Genomic DNA, 22,653 nt, shown 5'->3' on the forward strand with positions numbered 1-22,653 from the left:
AGAAAGATGGCAGAAAATTCGAAAAGGTCAGACATAAAAAAGGGGAAAGAAATTAGAATAAGATTCACCTCTAACATTTGTTTTCAACCAATGTAGCTTATAAGCTGTCATTTGTAACATTTAGGTTTTCGTTTGGAATTACTTCAACCCTTATTTGATTTTCTACTTCATTTTTAAGAAATTGAAATACTGAGAGTTTTAAAGTATTATAATTCTTTTTAAAAGATAAACAATTTGCGGTACAATAATTAAAACGAATCAATATCGTTTTATCCATACCTCAATATGACTAAAATGGCAATTATAGCTTATACTATTTAAAATTTTTATTCATATTTCTAAAACATTGAAGTTATAGCTCGTCTTGTACTTTGAATTTTACTTGGGAAAAGCCATCAAGTAAAATTTGACGTGGATTAAGCTTTAAATTCGAAACTTGAGTTCGAATCATGACAAAGTAGGGTAAAAAACATTTTTATTTTGTAAATAAAAAAAACGTGCCCGTTATTGGCGTAAAAGTTGAACAATACTTGTATTTAACGACATTTTCATCATTCCAAAATTATTCATTTCATTATTTCAAAATTAACAAATGATTTTGGATTCCACGCATTCACTTTTAACGATACGATTTTAAAGACATGTTGAAGTCTCTCCGTGAAAAAAGTTATAAATATATATGAAGGATTTTATCCATAGCAATTAAGGGAGCAATTGAATTATACATATAAAAATAATTCTGGTATTCCACCAGTTTGCTTAAGGCTGATTTCCGATAGTGGAAGTGTTGTAAAATTTGTTGTTGCAGATTTATTTATATTTCAACAGCAAATGTTTTACAAATTTAATTTTAAAACGCTAAAAAATGTTTCTACTATAAAAAGTACTATTTGTAATATCACATTTCTACATTTTTTACAGGAAACGTGTTTATAGAAGAAACGTGAAAAAAAGCTTCTTTTGGACATTTATTGTGAACTAAAAATGTTTTCTGAAATCAAAATATTTTTTGTGGCTCAAAATTACCCCAATTGCGAATATTTACAAAAGAAAACTTTTCAGGTGTAACTTCTTCAGATATAGCATTGTAGGACTGTAAGCTTAGATTTGCCGCCAAAAGACCAGATCGAATGCATGTGTCTGCATCGTATTTTTGCAAAATGCCAAATACAACGCCAGCAACGAAGCTAAAAACGAATCAAATTTTCAAAGAAAATTAAAAAAAATAATTATTTAATAAAAGTTATTTTACCTATCTCCAGCTCCACTCGCATTTTTTATTTGTAACGAAAAGCATTCTTTAGAGGAAGGATAGAGTTTTGCTGACAAAACATTATTAACAAGTTCGTATGAAAAAGGTTTGTCAATAGGAGCTCTAGTTAAAACTAATACACCATGTTTTCCCAAAGTCACAATTAAATTATTTACATATTGAGCACACTCATCTACATAGTGAACACAATTATTAATAACTTCATCCAAAGAAACGTCTTCTGAAAACTTCCTTTTTTGAGGAACTGGATGTTTATTTTTTGTTGAGAGTGTTGTGTGTATAGCTTTAAGCTCGTTGAAATTCGGCGAAGCAAAGTTTATATGAAGTTTACTTTTTGTTGAGAAGGCAACACTAGCTTTGCTAACGGAAGTTGGTTCAAACCATACTTAATTAAAAATTATGCAAACATACAATAATCTTAAAAATACATTTAAATATTTAATATAAATCGCATAACAAATCGTTCAAGGATAACCTATTATTAACCTATAAATATTTAGAATAATTGTTAATAACCTGGAACATTGTGCTTTTTGCACATCAACAAAACAGTTTGAATAGTTTCATGTTTACTGTTAGCATCAATAATAACTATTGGAGCTTTTTGAATTACACCTTCATACTTTTCAATCTAAAACAAAGAGATATAATAATCTAAAATTTTAAAAATGAACATACACTAATAACATAGGTTTTAATAATGTAATAAAATTGTATTTTTTTTTGTTTTTGTAAAAATCTAAAAATTTAAAAAAATTATTTTTGAAACAACTTTTTACTTTTAGTAAACAGCAAATGAATAAAATAAACATAAAAAGAAACTGAAAATAAATAAACACACCGTTGTCGGTGTCAATTCTTCATTTATAGCCATATCACCAACACCCATTAGTAAATCTCCATTTTTATTTAACATTGCTGAGTAACAAGCAGTCGAGTTTTTAGATCTCATCACCCCTGACGTATCCTAAAAAAAATATATTTTAATTTTTACTTTTCAAATAAAAGCAAACTTTTACTAGAAAATTAAAAAAAAATTTGAAAAAAAAAAAACACCTTATTATTTTATAAACAGTAGTGGCGTGCAAGTAAATTAATGCAGCAAGTAAATTAATCCGAAAGTTTTGAGCAAAATTAGTAATAAAACTTAAAAATACATCTTTGTGTAAGTAGAACTTGGTGTAAGGTATACCAGTGTTTGGGTTGGCCTAACAACCTCTACATAACAACATTTCATTTTTTCATTCAGACCTAACATACTCAACATAATAACATTTCATTTTTTTATTGAGATATAACATGGTCTACATAACAACATTTCATTTTTTTTATTGAGAACTCACATACTCTACATAACAACATTTCATTTTTTTCAATTCATTTACAATTAAACCTCAATACTTTAAGAGAGCGTAAGGCAATAAGGGATAGCAGGTGTTTTTTATTGAGTTTGCAATAAATCTTTTTAACAGTTATAATTTAATCAAAACTTTTTATTCCTCAATACGATTCGATACCCATTTTTAAAATTAATAACACCTTGTTATAATATATGTTTTGTTATCTTATTTTAAGATAACAAAATATATTATATAAACAAAACAACCTTTAATCCCTGTTTTTTTAACATCTAATTTTTAACTATCTACTTCACCAACTTGAAGTTTTATCAATTTGTTACTTTAACATTCTATATGTGATTTTATTAAATGCTTTCTACTAATTGAGCAGAAGATATTAGATGATACTTTATACTGATTTCCTTTATTAACCTTTCTTCAACCTTTTTTCTTTAATTATTCTCTATCTAGCTTTGACAAACTTTAAAAGTAAAAATCAGGTGAAATACAAAAACAACTGTTTAAGCAGAAATCAGAATTTAGGCTTAAACACATATTTTATAAATTTAAAGTTACTTTAATGATTTTATGTTATAATGATAGGTTTTTTTCTTTGAACAAAATGTTTTTATGTTATAAGGATAGATTTTTTTTCTTTAAACAAAATGTTTTTAGTAATCAAAAAACCTATCATTATAATATAATAATAGGTTTTTTTGTTTTATTTAAGTACCATATTTATTTTTTGCATGTTAGCAATCATCATTTCTCCAAAATCATCTAAACCAACTGTACTGATGAGAAAAGGATTGGTACCAAGTCGAGTTAAACACTCTATAAACAAATAAAAAAAAATAATTAAACAATTATAAAACAATGTTTATTTGTATTTATTAGTTTCAAAAATTTCAGTTGAGATTACATTAAACAGTAACTAACATTAAGTAATCTGTTGAGATTACATAACAGTAATCAACGTTCAGTAATCCGTTGAGATCAGTTGGGATTGCATTCAAAGTAATCCACATTCAGTAAACAGTTGAAGATTACATCAACACTATTCCATATTATTTCATTAACAGTAGAGATTCATTAACAGTAGAGATTCATTAACAGTAGAGATTCATTAACAGTAATCAACAGTAATTAACATATAGAGATTCATTAACAGTAATCAACATTAGGTAATCAGTTGAGATTACATTTACATTGGGTAATCAGTCGAGACTACATTAAAAGTAATCAATATTAAGTAATCAGTTGAGATTACGTCAGTAGTAATCAACATTCAGTAATAAGTTATGATAACATTACCAGGTACTAAAGTAGAAAAATATTAAAAATGCAATCATAGCATATTCTCATGAAACAATTTTTTTATAGATTTAGAATAAAAAGTATCATTTAAAAGTAAAATTGAAACATACCAGCAATATTTCTTGCAACGCCACCATAGCCTTGATATATATTTCCAGGGCTTTTTGTTTCAGCCTCAAAAAAGAAATTGTATTTCATAGATTTTTATATTCTATATAAAAATAAAAAATTTAATGTAATAAATGTATAAACAAAATTATAATATACTGAAAAAAAACTTAAGTTAAAGTTAAAATAAAAATTGAATTTATAAAATACATTTATTATTAAAAATAAATTACTTTTGAATCCACATTCTTTGCTTTTGAAATTATATCAAAAACTGATCCACCAATTACTACCTGAATAAAAGAATGATCAGCAGTGATTAGATTTAAAATCGTAATATGTTAAAAAATATTTAGATAATATTTGATATAAACGAAAATAAAAACAAGTAACATAATTAACAAAATCAAAGTTCAACTGTTTGATAATAAAAAAAATCTCACAGGCCTCTTATTTGCAGTGTATTCCATATCGATCTTCAAAGTTTTCTAAAAAACAAACATGTCTATTGTATTTACTTAACATTTGAAATGCAGAATTAATAAAATTAATAATTGTTATTAAGTGTGCATATACACACACAGTTGCCTGCCGAGCAACTAAGTGTAAAAATTTAGCTTTTTTTACATCAGCACAAATACACTTTGAGTAAATCTTTTTTTAAAAGCAAGTATAGATTTAATTTTTTCTTGAACAGAGTAATTCTTGAAATAATTTACAGATAAGATCATAGAATTTGACTTGGTTGACAAATTCAAGAACTACCATGATAAATTATATAGCAATATGAAACTAAAATTTTTAAAAAACTAATAATAGCTGTTACGGTCCAATATCTTATGTTATTGTATACATCTATTGTTGTTATGTTATTGTATACATCTATTGTTGTTATGTTATTGTATACATCTATTGTCAGTTGTTACAGCTCTGACTTATTATTATTAAATCATTTTTGCATATAGTGCCATGGGTAACTAGAAAATATTTACACAAACCAAAATAATTATTGAAAATTATTGATAAAACTTGCTCTTTTGATTTTAGAAAAAGCACGAATAACTTTCTCACATGCTTTTTAGATGACGAAGTTTTGTTGTGTATGTAACCAAGTCTTGTAAATAAAAAGAAAAAAAGGTGTAGCACATTAGCTCGTCGTGATTTTGATCCCATAAAATTATCTTTGTTTTTTTTATTTTATTTATGGACATTAAATTTTTTAAACTACCGCAATAAAATAAACTAGTTTATTTTATTGTGGTAGTTTATATTACTAATTAATAAAAACAAATCTAGAAGTGTTATTTTGTAAATGTGCATATTGTTGAATGTCTATTATGTTACAACTTTTTTTTGTTTTTTAATATTAAATAAATTTATTATTACACTTTTTTTATTGTCATTTAACATAAATGAATTTATTTTCTCTATATTTGCATAAATGAATTAAAACATGTTAATTTTTTTTTTCATTAGTTCTTAAAATTACGACTTTGCAAATAATAATTTTTTACTTTTAAAAAGTTAAACAAAAATAAAAAATATTACAAACAAAAAATATTACTTGTTGCTTATAAAAAATTATATACTGTTGCGCTTTCACTTGCCTTATGACAAAAAAGTTAAATGTATGCTTTATAAACATTTTTTGATGCAAAGTTATAAAATTTTTTCTAAATTATAAGGACATTTCTATTTTCACTTTTTTAATATTGCGCAATTTATTGTTAGTAATTAGTAAAATATTGCAAAATTGTGTTCTCATATCTCATGTCTTCTCAATCCTCATATTTTATTTTAAAATGGTAAAAATATCAATTTTATTGAAAGCAAAATTCAAAACATTCCAGAACTTATCAAGTGTTCAAGAACGTAGACCAATTGAAGATACTTACAGTATGATAAAGTGTAAGACTCGATGGATCAGTCAAAACTCAGCATAATCATATTCATAGACATGCATTAATGAATATATAAAATATATAATTCTAGGTAATTTATGATAATCATGATAAATATGATAAATAATTTTGTTATTATACTAGATATTGTATAAGACCTTTTTACATTTTCATCAATATTTGAAAGGTAAAATATTGCCATTTTTGTGGTAAAATTGATATACTGAGCTCAAAAACCACAGTAGGGAAAAAAATTATACCAGTTTTAGAGTGCTAGGGGTCTTAGATTACATTTACGAAAAGAAATTACTTTAACAAAAAAGTTGGTTTTGAAGGGTTTCGCTCACCTCTGGCTTACTGTGCAGTGTTTAAATCTCCCCAAATTCTCTAAAGTCTACTTAGTTCCAAAACTAAATCTACACTACCAGTTAATTCATACCCCAATGTTTATAAATTAGGGCTCATGTGGCAAATGTTATGTCGGTGAAACAGAATGGTTGCAATACCTTAAAAATTAAAATAAACAGTTTTAATTGTTTAGGGAATGTTGGAAAAACAACACAATGAAAGTACCTTTCGTGACAATGATTTTAATTGGGATGATGGTGATTATGTGACTACATCATTTTGAAAACCCGTATTTCCATATTTACGTAACAAAAAACTCTTAAAAACTCCTAAAAAGAGGCTTTTACAAAGAACATTGTTTCGTAAATTTAAACAATTTTGTATAATATAACAGTCTTATTTTTTATAATGGTTTTTAATATACTTGATAACGAGGGTATCTATATTACCTTGAAATATCGTAAAAATAAATATAAAAAAAAAATCCATAAAAAGAAGTTTCATTTCAAAATATCTATACAATTAAACTTTTTTGAAGATGTCAACACTTAAAATATACACTTATACATACATACATATATATATATTTTTATATGTGTGATTTTTCTTTCTTTCACAAATCTAATGCAATAAAATTTTTTATAAAAGAATCTAATAAAGAATGTATTGAATGTTTATGCCCAGATGATCTAAATAGAAGACCAATAGTTGGAGGTTCTTCTTCACCTACCTTAGTGAACTTGTTGAAAAAATAACAACATATATCAAAGATGATTGGCATTACATTAGAGTAATATTTCATTAGAGTAATATGAAGTACCAAAATACCACATTATACAGTGTTGATCTAATCTTTATACTAGTATTTCTCATGAGCTAGGTTTAGAAGCAGTTAAATTTTGGATATGTTAACAATGTGATGATATACCTATCAGATTTTTGGAAACGAAATTTGAAAATCTGATATACCTATCAGATTTTTAAAATGTTGTAAGTTATGTGCTATGTATCTTCAGTTTGTTAACCATTTTACCACATCATCTGGTAAAGTATGGAACACTAAAGCTTCAGTGTCATGTAATTCTAAAAATATTATTTATTTTCTATCCTGTAATGGATGTAATGGAAAAACAACATATATTGATAAAATTAATAACCTAAGATTAAGAACTAATCTACAGATCTACACATGCAGAACAGGTATCAGTTCAGATAAATTTGATCAGTATGTTTTCAATAGCCATAAAAATGATTTTTTTTTAAAATTATTACCAATTTACAACTCTAAAATGAGAATTTACTTTTTCTTTATGAAGCTCACCTACATAAACAAGTACTTGACACAATGAATATATAAACAGAAAAGTAATTTTCACATTACTTTAAAAATTTCCTTACCAATAAGAATTATATTATTGCTATATTATTGTTAATTATAGTTTTTTTTTATATAAGCCTTAATTACTTTTTAAAAATATTTTATAGGAAGTCTAATATAAAGAGCTTTTTATAGTTTCGTAAATCTCATGCACAGCTGAAAATTTTATATGAAAGGTTAGAGAAATTCTGTGTTAGAGAAAAAATTAAAATATTTGTTAAAATTTGTCTAATAAATATATTTTACTCATCTTAGTTTGAATAGTTTTTCTTTTGTTACCTGGAACTTTTACTCATATATATATATATATATATATATATATATATATATATATATATATATATATATATATATATATATATATATATATATATATATATATATATATATTTCTTTTACTATAAAGGATTTTTTTTTTTTTTTTACTATATATACATTTTAGTTTAAAAATATATGGTTTTTTGCTACCCCTCAAAAATCATTATTTGGTAGTATTGAAAATCATGAAAATTGGTATTTTTTGTAGTATTTATATATATATATATATATATATATATATATATATATATATATATATAATATATATATATATATATATATATATATATATATATATATATACATATATATATATATATATATATATATATATATATATATATATATATATATATATATATATATATATATATATATATGTATATATATATATATTTATATATATATATACACACACACACATATATATATACATTTATATATATATATATATATATATATAAATAAAAGTTATATGTTTTATGTGGATGTTTTGTTCCCACAATCATAAGCTACTTTATATTGTTGAGGTCAACAATGTTTGTTCCACCAACCATAAGCTACTTTACATTATTGAGGTCTCACAACAATATTTTGTTACACCAATCATGAATTCGCAGTATTTTTTTGCATTCAGGCAATCTGAATATAAAAAAATTTTCGAAATTTTATTGTTAAAGCTTGACAATTTTTCTTGTTGTTTGTTGTGACAACATTCTTACATTCTTGTTGTAATCATAAAACACACACACACAAACACCAGGGTTTAAATTAAGAGTATCACGATTGCTTTTCACACCTTCGCAATTAATTTTTTTTTCTTAAAAAAAATCTTTTCACAATTTGTTTGTTTGTTTTTGTTGTTTTTTCTGTTAATTTTTTTTTTCTTTTCTAATTTAGCTTTTTTTTTTGGCCATTCTTAAAAGTAATGTTTTTGTCTAAGATTTTTGTTAGGGGCTGTAAAGTATGCTGCGCTAAATTTATCTTTGGAATAGAAGTATAATCTTTGCTCTCTTGCGCGGAGATTTCGTTTAACATAAATCTCTGCGTGGAAGCCAATATTATTTTAAAGTTATATTTAGTTTGATTTACTGAATGGATAAAGAACATCATAGTAAATTTACATTTAAACTAAACTAAATCAAATCTTAAATTAAACTATCAAACATTAAGAATCAAACTTAAAATTAGACTAGATCAAAACAACCAGTTAAGTTACAACAGTAACTTACAGTTACTCACCTATTAAATTTACTTAATATACTCAATTATTCACAAAAATTAGCTGTATAAATATTTCTATTTATATCTTATATATAACACTTAATATAAGCTTCTAACTAAAAGTTATTTTAACAAGAAATGAATAAAATATAAAAAACTCAATTATCATTTTAAAAAAAATTTATTTAAAAGACAATATCAAGATTAAACATTTTCTAAAAATACGCAAGTTGTTTTTGTGAATTTTATTTAAAAAGAAATCTATTTAAACAAAAATAATTTTAGTCTTCTAAAATTCTCTTATTCAAATAATTTTGGGATTAAAATTTAAAATTGAAAAAATTGGCAAAAATTTAACAGAATTTTCGCTCAATAATTATAACGCTCAATAATTATAAACTTAATTCAGCTGCATCCATAATACCCAGCATAACGAAAATCTTTGCTGAAAGTTAAAGGTTTATCTAGCTTCAGTAGCAATATCAGATTTAGAATATAGTGTAAGTGAGGAAGAAAGTTGTATTTAAATTGTAAACGTTTTAAACAGTTCATTATATTATGTTTCTTGAAAATAGTTTTAAAAGTAGAAACATTCTATTGCAAACATTAAACCAATGATTGCAAAAGTTAAAATAAAAATTAAATTATAAAAAATTAAAACTAAATTAATTTACTTCTGTTTAAAGAAATTTTTCTAAAAAAATAATTTAAGCATAAACTTAAGGAAATATAATTCGATTTATTAAACCAAATTTTTTTGTTTCACTTTTTATTGCAAAACAATTTGAATAAAAATATCAATTTAGAAACCATTTAAATGAAAAACTTAATTATATTTAAATTTTTAATAGTTTGCTAGATCAAGAAGCAATAAATTATAAAAAATGTGGTATTTAATATTTTTTTGCTTTGATCTTACTTGTTTGGTAAGATCACAGCAGAAAAAAAAATTTGTTTTTTTTTGAGATTAGATTTTTTTGCATTAATTGGAGCCCTGCACACACACACACTATAAAAAGAAAAAAAAAATATAACACTATTATAGTTATAATATACTTTTTTTTGCTCATTGTTGTCTGAGATGCAACCATGCTTGTTTATTATTGAAGTGTAAGATTTTGCTATTTGAGCACCAACTTTTGCATTATTTTCTATCAGCATAATATCTAAAAAAATTATTAGTCAAGAAAATCAAATATAGTTTTAGTGTTTAACTAAATTTACTCTTTACTAAATATGTATTTTATGTATACATATATATACATACATTAAAATTAGTAGAGCTAGTCCACATATAATTCGGTAATAAATTTTTAAATATATGACAATTAACTTTTATATATCTAATATTTTACAATAAAACATTAAAAATTAGTAGAACAAGAATAATTTAAGCAGCTGTAGTGCTTTGGTTAGAGTTCTGGCTCAAAACCAAGGAGTTTAAAATTTATGTTGGCTGTGGTCAGATAAAGCAACATTGATACTCTCAGGTGCCTAATAAATGGGAGGGATTTATTAGTTTTGGGACAAGTTTCCTACCCACCTTAAGCTTATTGAGGCCCTACCCCCTTTTATTAATTTTTACTTGTTATCGACGAATAAAATCTTTTAAAAATTTTATTTATTGTTTTATACTGTTTTTATCTACCCTTCGCATTAGAGTTGACATTTGACAATGCTGACCTAAAAGAGTCTGAGGTCAGCAATTTTTGTTGTTTTGTGTCAAACTTGTGCCTACCAATAATAGTTTAAGGTCAGCAATTTACCAACCTTCTTTTTCTAATTTTGATAGCTATTTTATTTATTTTTTTTCATTTTATTTTATTTTTGCTTTACTGATGGGTTACCTTAATAATCCTGATCCCTAACCCTAATTTATTTATAGATAGCCGCATTGGAGTGTACATACAATGACTGATTTAAACATGAAGAACATGCAGGGGATTGTACATACATCAATTGACTAAAATAGGGAGCTCATGTTAGAAGTGTAAAAGGGATAACAGGTAGGTAGTCTAAATCAGTGATCGCAATACCAGTAAACTGGTTTACTAGTAAATCAAATTAAAATACACTATTTTATTACCAGAAATTAATTTGACTTTTACGGATATGTTTGGTAGAAAATTTTAATAAAAAAATCCAAGAAACTAAAATCATTCATTTAGTATGAAATCTACTCATTCATCCAATAAAGAACTACACTCAAAATTATAATTCATAAAACAACATTCATAAAAAAAAAACTGCAATGACTTCACAAATGGTCTTTAAAACCTTTTTTTAAACTAAAACAAAAAAGTAAAAGAAAAATCAGAATTAAAAAAAAAACAAACTAAAAAGTAAAAAAAGAAAAAACGAATTGAAAATAATAAACAAAGGAGAAAATATTTTAAATTTAAAGTTTAAAAAAAAATAAAAAAAACTTTAAAATGTGGTTGTTCCAGACCTGTCGGTAAAAAAAAGTCTAGACCAATGCAAGAAATATTCAAAAACAATTGAAACTTCTGACAAAAGTCAAAGTGGTATACATTAACACTTTTGAATACAAAACATAATTGACCTATTAAAAAGTGGTAAGACAGGATGAACCAAATAATATTATAGCTAGAACAACTAGAACAACTAATACATCTACAAGATCAAACAATTTTAAAATATTTTATAAAACCCTCGTTATATCATTTCTTTATAAAATGAGGTAATATTATTTTTATTTTGTGACTGGTATTTACATTTTATTAAAATAGTAACATAAACTGTAAAAAAAAATTTTTTTTTTTCATAATTCTACAACTTTTGTACTTTTTTAAAACAATCTTGTGAATATCATAATTATTTCATAAAATTAATGCAACCCGGTAAAAGGTTTTTTTAAAACTAAAAAAAATGACAATTAAAAAAAGAAAAATTTTGTCAAAAAAAAAATAATATGCCTAAATACTTTAATGTTTTTGTTTTCTTTTATATATATATATTTTTTCCTCAACCTGTATCAAATTTTGTAGCTAAAAATAACAACCTCCATAAAAAAAAAAGATACAAAAGTTGTATTAAAATTTAAAAAAAAAAATTTTTTTTTTTTAATTTTCTTTTTTTAATTATTAAATTTTTTTAGTTTATTTCATTAAAATTTGACATTTCGTTACAACTTTGTTTCCTTTTTTTAGTACTGTTTTTTTTTATTTTTATCAGTAGATAAGTTTAACTTTTTGTTGCAAACGATTGAAACGCTTTAAAAGTTAAAACATGCAAACTGCCATGGTCAGCATGTCTAAAAAAATTCCTTTAAACATGAACAAACAAGGGCTGTGACTGCACGTGCTTCCCGGGAAGACTTGCTTTAAGTTTTTAAACTTTTTCCAACCTGGTATATTAGCATTTGAGTTAAAACGAAAGTTTACAGGAAACATTTTAGACAACCATGCAAGTATGTATGTATGTATGTATGTATGTATGTATGTATGTATGTATGTATGTATGTATGTATGTATGTATATATATATATATATATATATATATATATTTAAGTATTTTAAATAACTCTAGGAAAAGTAATAATAGGCAACTAAATAACTAAAAAACTTTAAAAAGATACTTGAAACTAATGACTTTCCATCAGATAGTTCTACAACACGATTTAATATAAATGGTGTAATATCTTTACCAGCAATGTTCTTTGAACTAAAAATATATAACTATGTTTACTTAATGCAAACAAACATATTTTGCTATGTATGCATATTCCTAAAATAATCATTCATATAATCAAATATTCAGAATAATATATTTAGGAAGTATATATTATAGATATTTACTATTATACATTATAAAAATTGTCATAATGCCTAAATATAGAAAACCAGAAATAAAAACTACAAAATTTTGATATTAAAAAATTCTTAACTTTGATCCTTATAGCAAATGTGTACTTTTTGTGTGCTAAAAATTTTTAATTGTTTAATAAGTTTTATATAACTAATAAAAATAAAATCATACCTTGCTTCAGCTAAAGCCTTTTGAATTAAATTCTCTATGGCAGTGCTATCTGCTGAAAATTCTTCAGGTATTGGCACACCAATAACAACTCCACTTTTGACACTAAGTTGGTTGTGACAGTCTTAAAAAATTAACTTGTTAAATTTTTGGATTTAAGCTTTATTTTTAGGTTTTAATAAACATAATAGAAAAAATTCAAAATAAAACCGATGACTGGAAAGTAAAGATGTTTTTGAATAACAGTAAAAAAAAAAGATGAAGAAAAATAGAAGAAAAAAAAGATGGAGAAGAAAATATCAATATAAATAAAATTACCAGTCTGGATAAAATACTGACAAATCAATTTAATACTTATTAATAGAGATGCCACGAATAGTGATTTTGCTGAATACCAAATATTTGGTTACGGTCTCGCCCAAAGCGTTAAATATTTGGCTACTAAATATTCAGCGATAAATTGTTATCCATTTCTTTGTACATAATCATCATAATTCTTTAAGCAATATAACATCTGCCCAATGGAACAATGTATCAAACCATTTAAAGAGATTACAAAAGTAACCAGCTCGGGTATTTTCTGCATTTCTAAGGTGATTCTACATGTTGCCATGTTGTTAAAATATTTGGGAAAGGAAGAGGCAGCACAGAGAATAAAATTTTTTTTTAAAAATGTGACCTTTACTACAAGCAGAACTTGAAGCTTGGTTCAACTTTAATGAAAATGACAAATATCTGGTTTCCACACTTCTTGACCCACATTTTTAGGATTAAAAATTTATTTTTTAATTTTCTCTGAGAAGCTCTGAGAAAGTGTTGTAATACATATTGTAACACCAGCAAATAATTGATCTCTACTTCAGAATAAAAGAAATGACAGTAAAAATGATAAAACCATTGAGACGCACAATAGTTTCGTGAATTGTATTGAGGAAGTTGCTACAGAAAATATGCACACAGATGAAGGAGTTAAACAGAAAAATTCAACTGCAAATTTTTTTAAAAAGCTGTTTACTTTGATCGGACAACAAATCTTTACAAGTGGTGGTCAGCAAATGTGAAAAAGTATCAGTTAAGAATTATCTATCATCTCCCAGTAGCAGAAGGTATAGCATGAGTGTATTTTCATAAGCATGTATAATTTATGAAGAAAAATGCAATCGTTTGCTATCATAATTTATCGCTGACAATAGATTATATCACTATATATATTATAATACATATAGTGATAGAATCTATTTATTATGTGACTTTTTGATGGTATTGGGTGGAATAATTTGCAATATACGTCAGAAAACAGAATTGTAAAATATTGCACTGAATATACCAAATACCAAATAGTTATCAAATATTCGTGGCATCTCTAGTTATTAATGCTTGATATGGATTTATGGGTATCAGCCTGGTGGGAGGGGTATTAAAAATGTTATCAAAAACCACATGTATGATTCTTATCACAGCGTTATTGGCTTGAATTGCAAACTCTGAGATATTTTTAAACAACAAACTTTACATAGTATTGTACTGTTTTGAACTCCTTCATACAAAAATTAAATTTTTTAAAAACAATCAAAGATTTTTAGACTTAAAATATTAACTCAAAGCTAAAAAAAAAAAAAAAAAAAAAAAGGAGGATATAAGTGCACAATTTATGTCTCTTGTTAATTTTTTTGAATTGTTGATAATCACACTCAATGTAATACTTTAGTTTTTTTTCAAGTTCTAATAAGTTTAAAAATTATCAAAAAAATTTTATGAGGCTAATTAACAAAAAAAGGCTAATTAACAAAAAAAGTAACTAAATTAAATAGATCAATACTAAGCTTACTTAACATAATCAATTATCACTAGCAGATATTAACAAATTTAACCTTACATTTGACTTTTTTTATAAAAGAACAAATTGTAGATTTGTACTTTTATTGTAGAGATCAAAGGACAACTGCTGATGATGATAATTATGATGATAATGATGATAAGGATGAGCTGCCAAGCAAGCTACATTTTATTTAGAGTTTTGAAATTTTACATTTTGAATTTTATAAGATTACAATTAATCTATAAAATTCTAATCTAAGTATGAACATCATACTATAATTTGTATAGTTAATATTCAAACAAATTTAAACGTTAAGAAGTTATACGTAATCGTTCAGCTAACTATGATATGCTAAATCAGTTTCATTCAAAAAATTATGTTTTTTTTATCTTAATTATACTTAGTAACCTTACATCAACATTAAGTTTTTAACATAAGTAACTTTAACATCAACATTAATTTTTTAATATAAGTAACTTTAACAACAATTTTATTTTTTTAACATAAGTAAGCTTAACATCAACTTTGATTGGTAAAGTTGATGTTAAGCTTACTTATGTTAAAAGGTAAAATTTTTTACTTTTTTTTTTAAACTGAAATTTAAAATACTTTTAAAAAATTTAATGTACAAATAATATATAAACATATTTTAAACAGAAAATTAAAGTATATAATGTTTAAATTTTTTTACTTACATAAAAATCCCTTTTTATAAAATTACTTATGTTTTAAACTATTATCTGTAATATATTAATATTTAACTTACTGTCTCATTTGTATTACTCATTTGTATGTGTTTGACACACAGAGGCAGCCATTAAAGCCGAGTTAATAACAATAAAAAGTTTTTCAGCATTTCAGAAAATATGGCTATACCTTATGTAAATTAAACATAATGTAGATGTTATAGTTTGATCTAAGGTTTACAATTTTATTTTTTAAGTTTTCTACAACTAAGCTGAGTTTGCATAGGGAAATGGGATATATAATATGTATATATAATGTTGATAGAACTATGAAACTGTTTTGTATTGCATTTAAAAATATAAAAGATTTAAAAAAAAGCAAGCTGAGGATTTGAACTTCTCACATTTTCTGAAGGTTGTTACTTGAGCGCTTTTCCTGTACTAGTATGGGTTAGTGTAATGACAGTGTTTTATTTCTGTATTTTATCTGTGTTTAAGTGCTTAAAAATCAATTTAAATTTAAAATTAACCTTTTATTTATCCTTGCAAAGCTTGTGCAAATTGTATTCTCAAGCAATTTTTTAAAACAAGAAAATTTTAAAACTACTAATATCAAAGGAATAAGCGAATTGGGGGTTTACAGCTATTTTACCACTCCTCCATTTAAAATATTCTGAACTGAATGCGCAACAATGAAAGAAATGAGAAAACCATCAAAATATTATTATAATTTTTGAACACTTTATGAACCATCTAGGACACTTAAACCTAGGTTAGGTTTTAAAATCTGTATTTCCTATTAAACCTTTATAAATCTCCAAAATATCTCTATATTTGTCTATTATCATTATCATAAATAAAAAAATTATAGAATATACATTTATTTATAAATGGTATGTATGTATTGCATTTTTTAATCTGTTTTTAGAATTTTTTTCCAAGGTATTAGGTAATGAAATATATCTATATGGGTATATATAGATATATTTCATTACCTAATACCTTGGAAAAAAAAACTTTATTTTATGGCTGATATATTGAAATTGTATCTTAACGAGCTGTTTAAACTTAAAGAAGCTGAAGATTATTTTATTTTAAATGTAAGTAGTTTTTTTTTATATTTTGTTTTTATATAGGTTTATGTTAGAAGCTCAATTATGCTTTATAAGAATTTTTGTTTAACATCTTCGCTGTCAGGGTCAGGGTTAGGGTCAGGGTTTAGGGTTAGGAAAGAAAAGAAGGGATTGAATTCCGAAGAACTGATGTTAGAGGAAAAAAACTAAGCAAATAAGGATTTTTGGAGCACTTAGGAACAGTCACAGTAAAAGGATGAGATTTAATTGAATGATGAGTAACAGGAGAATGAATTTTAGTAGATGGCACAAGAGACGCTAGCTCTTTAGAGTAGCACCAATTATATTATTAATAGAAAAGAGAAGCAACATTATGACGATGTGACAACTTGGCTTCAAGAGCAGGTCCAACTATGTTTACAATGCATTTTTGCACCTTGTCTAAAAGAGAAAGGGCATCGTTTGAAGATCTGCTCAAGATATGGTAACAGTATTCCATACAAGGATGGATTTTTTGATTTAAAGAGATAAAGAATAGAATCTAGAGTAAGAAAGTGGCGAGCACGAAAAAGAGATGCAACCTTAGTAGATGCTAATTTTTGCAATGGATTTGATATATGGTTTCCAAGAAAGATCAGAAGTAAGAGTTAATCCTAGAACACAAAGGTTAGATGACTCATAAAGTACATATCGTTCATAATAATTAGGAAATTATAATAAATTATAATAATTAGATTCATTTCAGACAATGACACAGTACTAAATAATTATTATTTGGTACAGTATTGTCTGGTATTACATTTAAAAGATTACAGGTTAAATATAATAAAGTTTATTCGACTTTTAAAAATAAAAATATATTTAAACTCATATAAATTTTATATATGCTTTTTTTTTTTTTTAACCAATTTTTTTTGTTTGAAATTTTTAAAATTGAATAAAAATTTTATTTTTAGTCCCACAGCTTATCAAGAGTCATTGGTTTAATAGTTTGTATTTATGTTAATATTATAAAGTTATACAGCTACTTGCAAATTATTTTAAAATAAAATTTGTTTGAATTACAGATTATCTAAGGATTTGTTTAATTGCATAGATGTTAGCTTTTTATTATTTTATTTCTTTAGTTCTACCTTAGTGTTCTACTAACTATTATCAGATTACTTTGTCTTCTGTAAAAATTTTAATTTTTTAGTAAATTCCAATGATTTGATATTCACTATGTTGATCATTAGCTAATAGTTCGAAAAAAAAATTAATTTGTTGCAATTAAGGAAAGAACAACTTTATCTTCTGGTTTACACATAGATATATAAATTACTAGATATGGCATAGACATGCCCAGCCTAACAATTTTAGAAAAAACTTTGAAGCTGATCTTCCATTGAAAAAGTGACATACAGTGAGGCATTAAATTCGTTAATATTTAAAGGTTTAATTACTTAAATCAAAAGTTTATTATGTTAGCTTATATACTTTATATGGTACTAGACTGAAGTCTGTTAATAATTTATTAGTATCGCAATAATTGAGAGACATGAAAATCTAATGACAAGCATCTATTTTATAGTGAAGTTATATTGACAAATAAAATATATAGTCTAAATATTAACAATATATTTTCATTAAATCAATTTGGTTTTTTTAGAAAACAATAACCATATTTATATACATCTTTATCTATGTGTATTTACTATTATACATTTACTATAATATACATTTATATTTATGTATTTTATAAATATTTGATATATCCTATATTGACAAAGATTTTAAATTTTTTAGTTTAAGGTAATTTGTTTTATTTAAATAAAATATGTAAAACAAGTAATATCAATATCAAGGATTGAATTTAAACAAATTTTATATACAGATGTATGTATGTACCTATATTATATAAATACATGTACATACATACATACATACATACATACATACATACATACATACATACATACATACATACATACATACATACATACATACATACATACATACATACATAAGTGTATATATGTAAATACTAAGTAAATACTTTTGTATTACCATGTATATTTTTGCATGCTTGAAGGAATGCTTAATGGATAAACTTGAGCTATATAATATATATTAATTACTGCTACTCACAGTACCAGGAAATAGCTAAATGCTAATATTTATAATTTATAATAAAACATTGTTACTCAGAGTTGCATATTTTGACAATTTAATGCCTGAATTGTTTTTTTATAACATAAAATATTTCCATTTTCAAGAACCACATGTGGATTAATAACATTCATATTTTCAAGAACCACATGTGGATTAATAACATTAATGCAGCACAGTCACTGATTAGGATTAATAAACAGATTCTATGAAATTAATATTGAAAATGTTTTTGCTTTTTTACTAGCTAAATTCAATATTATATAGATTGGAAAAAAGGCCCTTTGAGTATATTTGGTTGAGAAATTATTTCCACAATTAAAAATGAAGACTCTTTTGAACCATTAAGATGCAAAATTTCTTCCATAAAGTTATCTTCTATTTCACAAGCTTGAATTTTTAATACAAGACACTAAGCTTGATAAGCTTGTAGTTATGAATCTTGACTTTTTTAAGTGGCATTTTGATTTGCGAGATTTTAAAACTCTTAAGGGAGATGTTAAAGCTTAGCAAATTAAGTTAATTTAGTTTTTTTTATTTTATTTTGATATTTAAAATCTTTGATAATTTTTTTTTTATAACCATAAAAGCATTTATGAGATTTATGAATAAAATGTTTTTTTGGATAAGACCTAGTGTTTTCTTTAATATAAAAAATATAAATATATTCAAATATAATATAGTCAATATAAAAAAAGGTAAATTTTTTTTTCTTTTTGGTTGGTCCCTGCCAACCAAAGCAAAGGGATAAATTATTTCAACTATAATTCTTTGGTGATGTAAATAAAAGTAAGATGTTATGCACCTTACCAAGTAAATTCATCATATACCTTATCAATAAAAGCAATTTTTTTTTTACTTTTTTGTAAATAAAATCTCATTATGTTTTTTTTTGCCTTAAAAATGATTAGCTGAGATTTTTTATACATACTGTGCTTATTTTCTAAAATCTATATAGAAAATTATATTATACTTATAAGAACAGAATGTTTGAAATATAATACTTATAAATATATATATATATATATATATATATATATATATATATATATATATATATATATATATATATATATATATATACATACATGAATATATATATATATATATAAATATATATATATATATATATATATATATATATATATATATACATATATATATATATATATATATATGAATATATATATATATATATATATATATATATATATATATATATATATATATATATATATAAATATATATATGAATATATATATATTATATATATATATACTCTTGCATGGTCGTCTTTAAGTTTTTACCATAAAATGTAAACTTTAGGTTTTTTTAATTTTAAAGACAGAAAAATTTTATTTTTTTAAATTTTTTTATTTGATAGACTGCCTGCCAAAACCAAATCCTCAGTTGATGTAACAGCACTCCATTGCGAGTCAGGCTATTTGTCAATCGATGTAGCAGCACTTTGTTGCGAGTCAGGCTATAAGATAGTCAATGTAGCAACACTTGCATGTTTTACAGTTAAAAAATAAAAACATTCAGAATGTTTTTATTTTTAAAAAATAAAATAAAAACATTCAGAATGTCTTTAAAAACATTTAGAATGCTTTTAAAAACATTCTAGTCTTTTAATTTGTGGTTTAATTACTTCCTGCAATTAAATTAATGTGCTTTGACATAATCTAACCTTAATTTTGTCAGCTTTAAAACAACAAACAAACGAAGAGCCATTTTTTACCATAAACATGTTTTCTTAGCCGTAAAGTATAGGAATATATATATATATATATATATATATATATATATATATATATATATATATATATATATATATATATATATATATATATATATATATATATATATAGGGTCGGCATTCTGCAACAAACAAAAAACCTAACGACCTAACTGCCGATATAAAAGTGTTTGAGGTTGGCAAAAAAAAGGTTGGCAATAAAAAACCATATGAGTTTATTTAGTTTAACTAAAATTGTTTAAAAATTATTTATGAACTTTAAATGCCTTCAAAATAACTTTATAGTCTATAGAACGCAAAATATAACTTCAAATTGAAACATAAAATGTAAATATGTAAATAATATATTGCTGTTCTTAACTAAATTTGTTTTTTCTGCCTCACTCAAAAAAATTTGCCTGGCTTCAATTTTTTCTGCCTATGCCATATCCAGTAATTTAAATATCTATGGGTTTACATTACAAAGCGTGTTTGTACTGTTAATTATGTTTTTGCTAAATTGTGTAATAGTTTATTGTCTAAGCGATTAGTCTTAAGCAATGTCTTTTTTGTTTTAATTTTGTATTCTTTTAACACTGCTTTAGAAAATAATGTAATATTCTCTAATAATGATCATGTTATACTTTTATGAGAATTTACAAATCTTGCCCAATTAATATAATAATTAAATGTTGTACTTACTATAAGTATATTAGGGAAATTTGTGCATAATTATAGGAATCTTCCTAAAATATTTACAATCTTTTGGGATTAATCACTTTTAAGATTTAAATGTACTTATCATATTTCATGATAATTTAATCGTGTCTATGTAATTTTTAAATTTGTCTAACCTGTTTATGTAATTTGTTGATAGCTAAACCATATTTTTACAAAGCTTTTGGAACACAAAAACAAAGACGATTATTTCAATTTTAGTCTGCTAAACTGTTATTTAACATCAGCAGTAACTATGGCAGCAACTATGACAACAACAGGTAATTTGATTTGTAGTGTTCATATGCGATGTCTTTACTACTTTTATCTTACTATAACTTCCTTTTTTCATTTTAAATTTATTCCAAAATGCTTTTTCAGCATATCACAAAAAGAAATACAGGGCCTGCATCTTATAAATTTGGCGCAATGACTCCACCCTTCTTTTTTTGGTAGAGTGAGACTCAGATAAAAAAATATGCGGAGAGAGAGCGGTGGGAAAACACTGCACAACAACGCAATTAGTATTTTTGTAGTTTGTCAATCTAATAATTGTAGATGTTTTTGTATATTTTTTGTGAACTTCATTTTCTTTAAATAAATTTTTTGCATATATATATATACATATATACATATATATATATATATATATATATATATATATATATACATATATATATATATATATATATATATATATATATATATATATATATATATACATATATATATATACACATATATATATATACATATATATATATACACACACACATATATATATATATATATATATATATATATATATATATATATATATATACACACAAATAAAAATATATATATATACATATATATATACATATATATATATGCATATATATACATATATCAGCAAATATATTTTGCATTGTTAGAAGTTATATTGCGTCACTTGCGTCTTTTCAAGTACCGCATTGTAATTAAAGTTATTTTATTAACGTGTTAAAAATCATACAAACAGTTTTTTTTTTCTCACTTTAACAAAAGTTACAAATAAAATCTAAGTCCTTATTAAAAAATCATTTTTATTATTTTTTTCAAATATGAACTAAATTTTATTTTGAAAAAAATATTTTTTTCATGAAACGTAAAATAATGTTTGTTTATTTTCTTATGATTTTACATTTGGTTTTTGGTTATTTTATTAACTGTTAATAAATTTTTTCTTATTTAATTTGTGAACTCTTTTTAATAATGTTTTTAAACAATAAAGAATTTGTTTTTTTG

General features: G+C 24.0%; 1 protein-coding gene across 1 annotated transcript in view; it reads right to left on the minus strand.

The window, feature by feature from the left end:
- Positions 1-795: 795 nt before the first annotated feature.
- Positions 796-22,653, minus strand: part of LOC100197220 (uncharacterized) — a 41,391-nt gene continuing 19,533 nt past the window's right edge. The window contains exons 8-18 of the mRNA XM_065795775.1: positions 13,207-13,327; positions 12,806-12,891; positions 10,264-10,373; positions 4,482-4,526; positions 4,272-4,331; positions 4,041-4,104; positions 3,347-3,447; positions 2,115-2,240; positions 1,790-1,904; positions 1,253-1,658; positions 796-1,187 (exon numbers count right to left, since the gene is read on the minus strand). Of these exons, the coding sequence (XP_065651847.1) occupies positions 998-1,187; positions 1,253-1,658; positions 1,790-1,904; positions 2,115-2,240; positions 3,347-3,447; positions 4,041-4,104; positions 4,272-4,331; positions 4,482-4,526; positions 10,264-10,373; positions 12,806-12,891; positions 13,207-13,327 (1,424 nt within the window). The 3' untranslated portion in view covers positions 796-997. The remainder of the gene's footprint in view (positions 1,188-1,252; positions 1,659-1,789; positions 1,905-2,114; positions 2,241-3,346; positions 3,448-4,040; positions 4,105-4,271; positions 4,332-4,481; positions 4,527-10,263; positions 10,374-12,805; positions 12,892-13,206; positions 13,328-22,653) is intronic.

The sequence above is a fragment of the Hydra vulgaris genome, chromosome 04 (assembly GCF_038396675.1).
Source record: "Hydra vulgaris chromosome 04, alternate assembly HydraT2T_AEP".
Classification (NCBI taxonomy): domain Eukaryota; kingdom Metazoa; phylum Cnidaria; class Hydrozoa; order Anthoathecata; family Hydridae; genus Hydra; species Hydra vulgaris.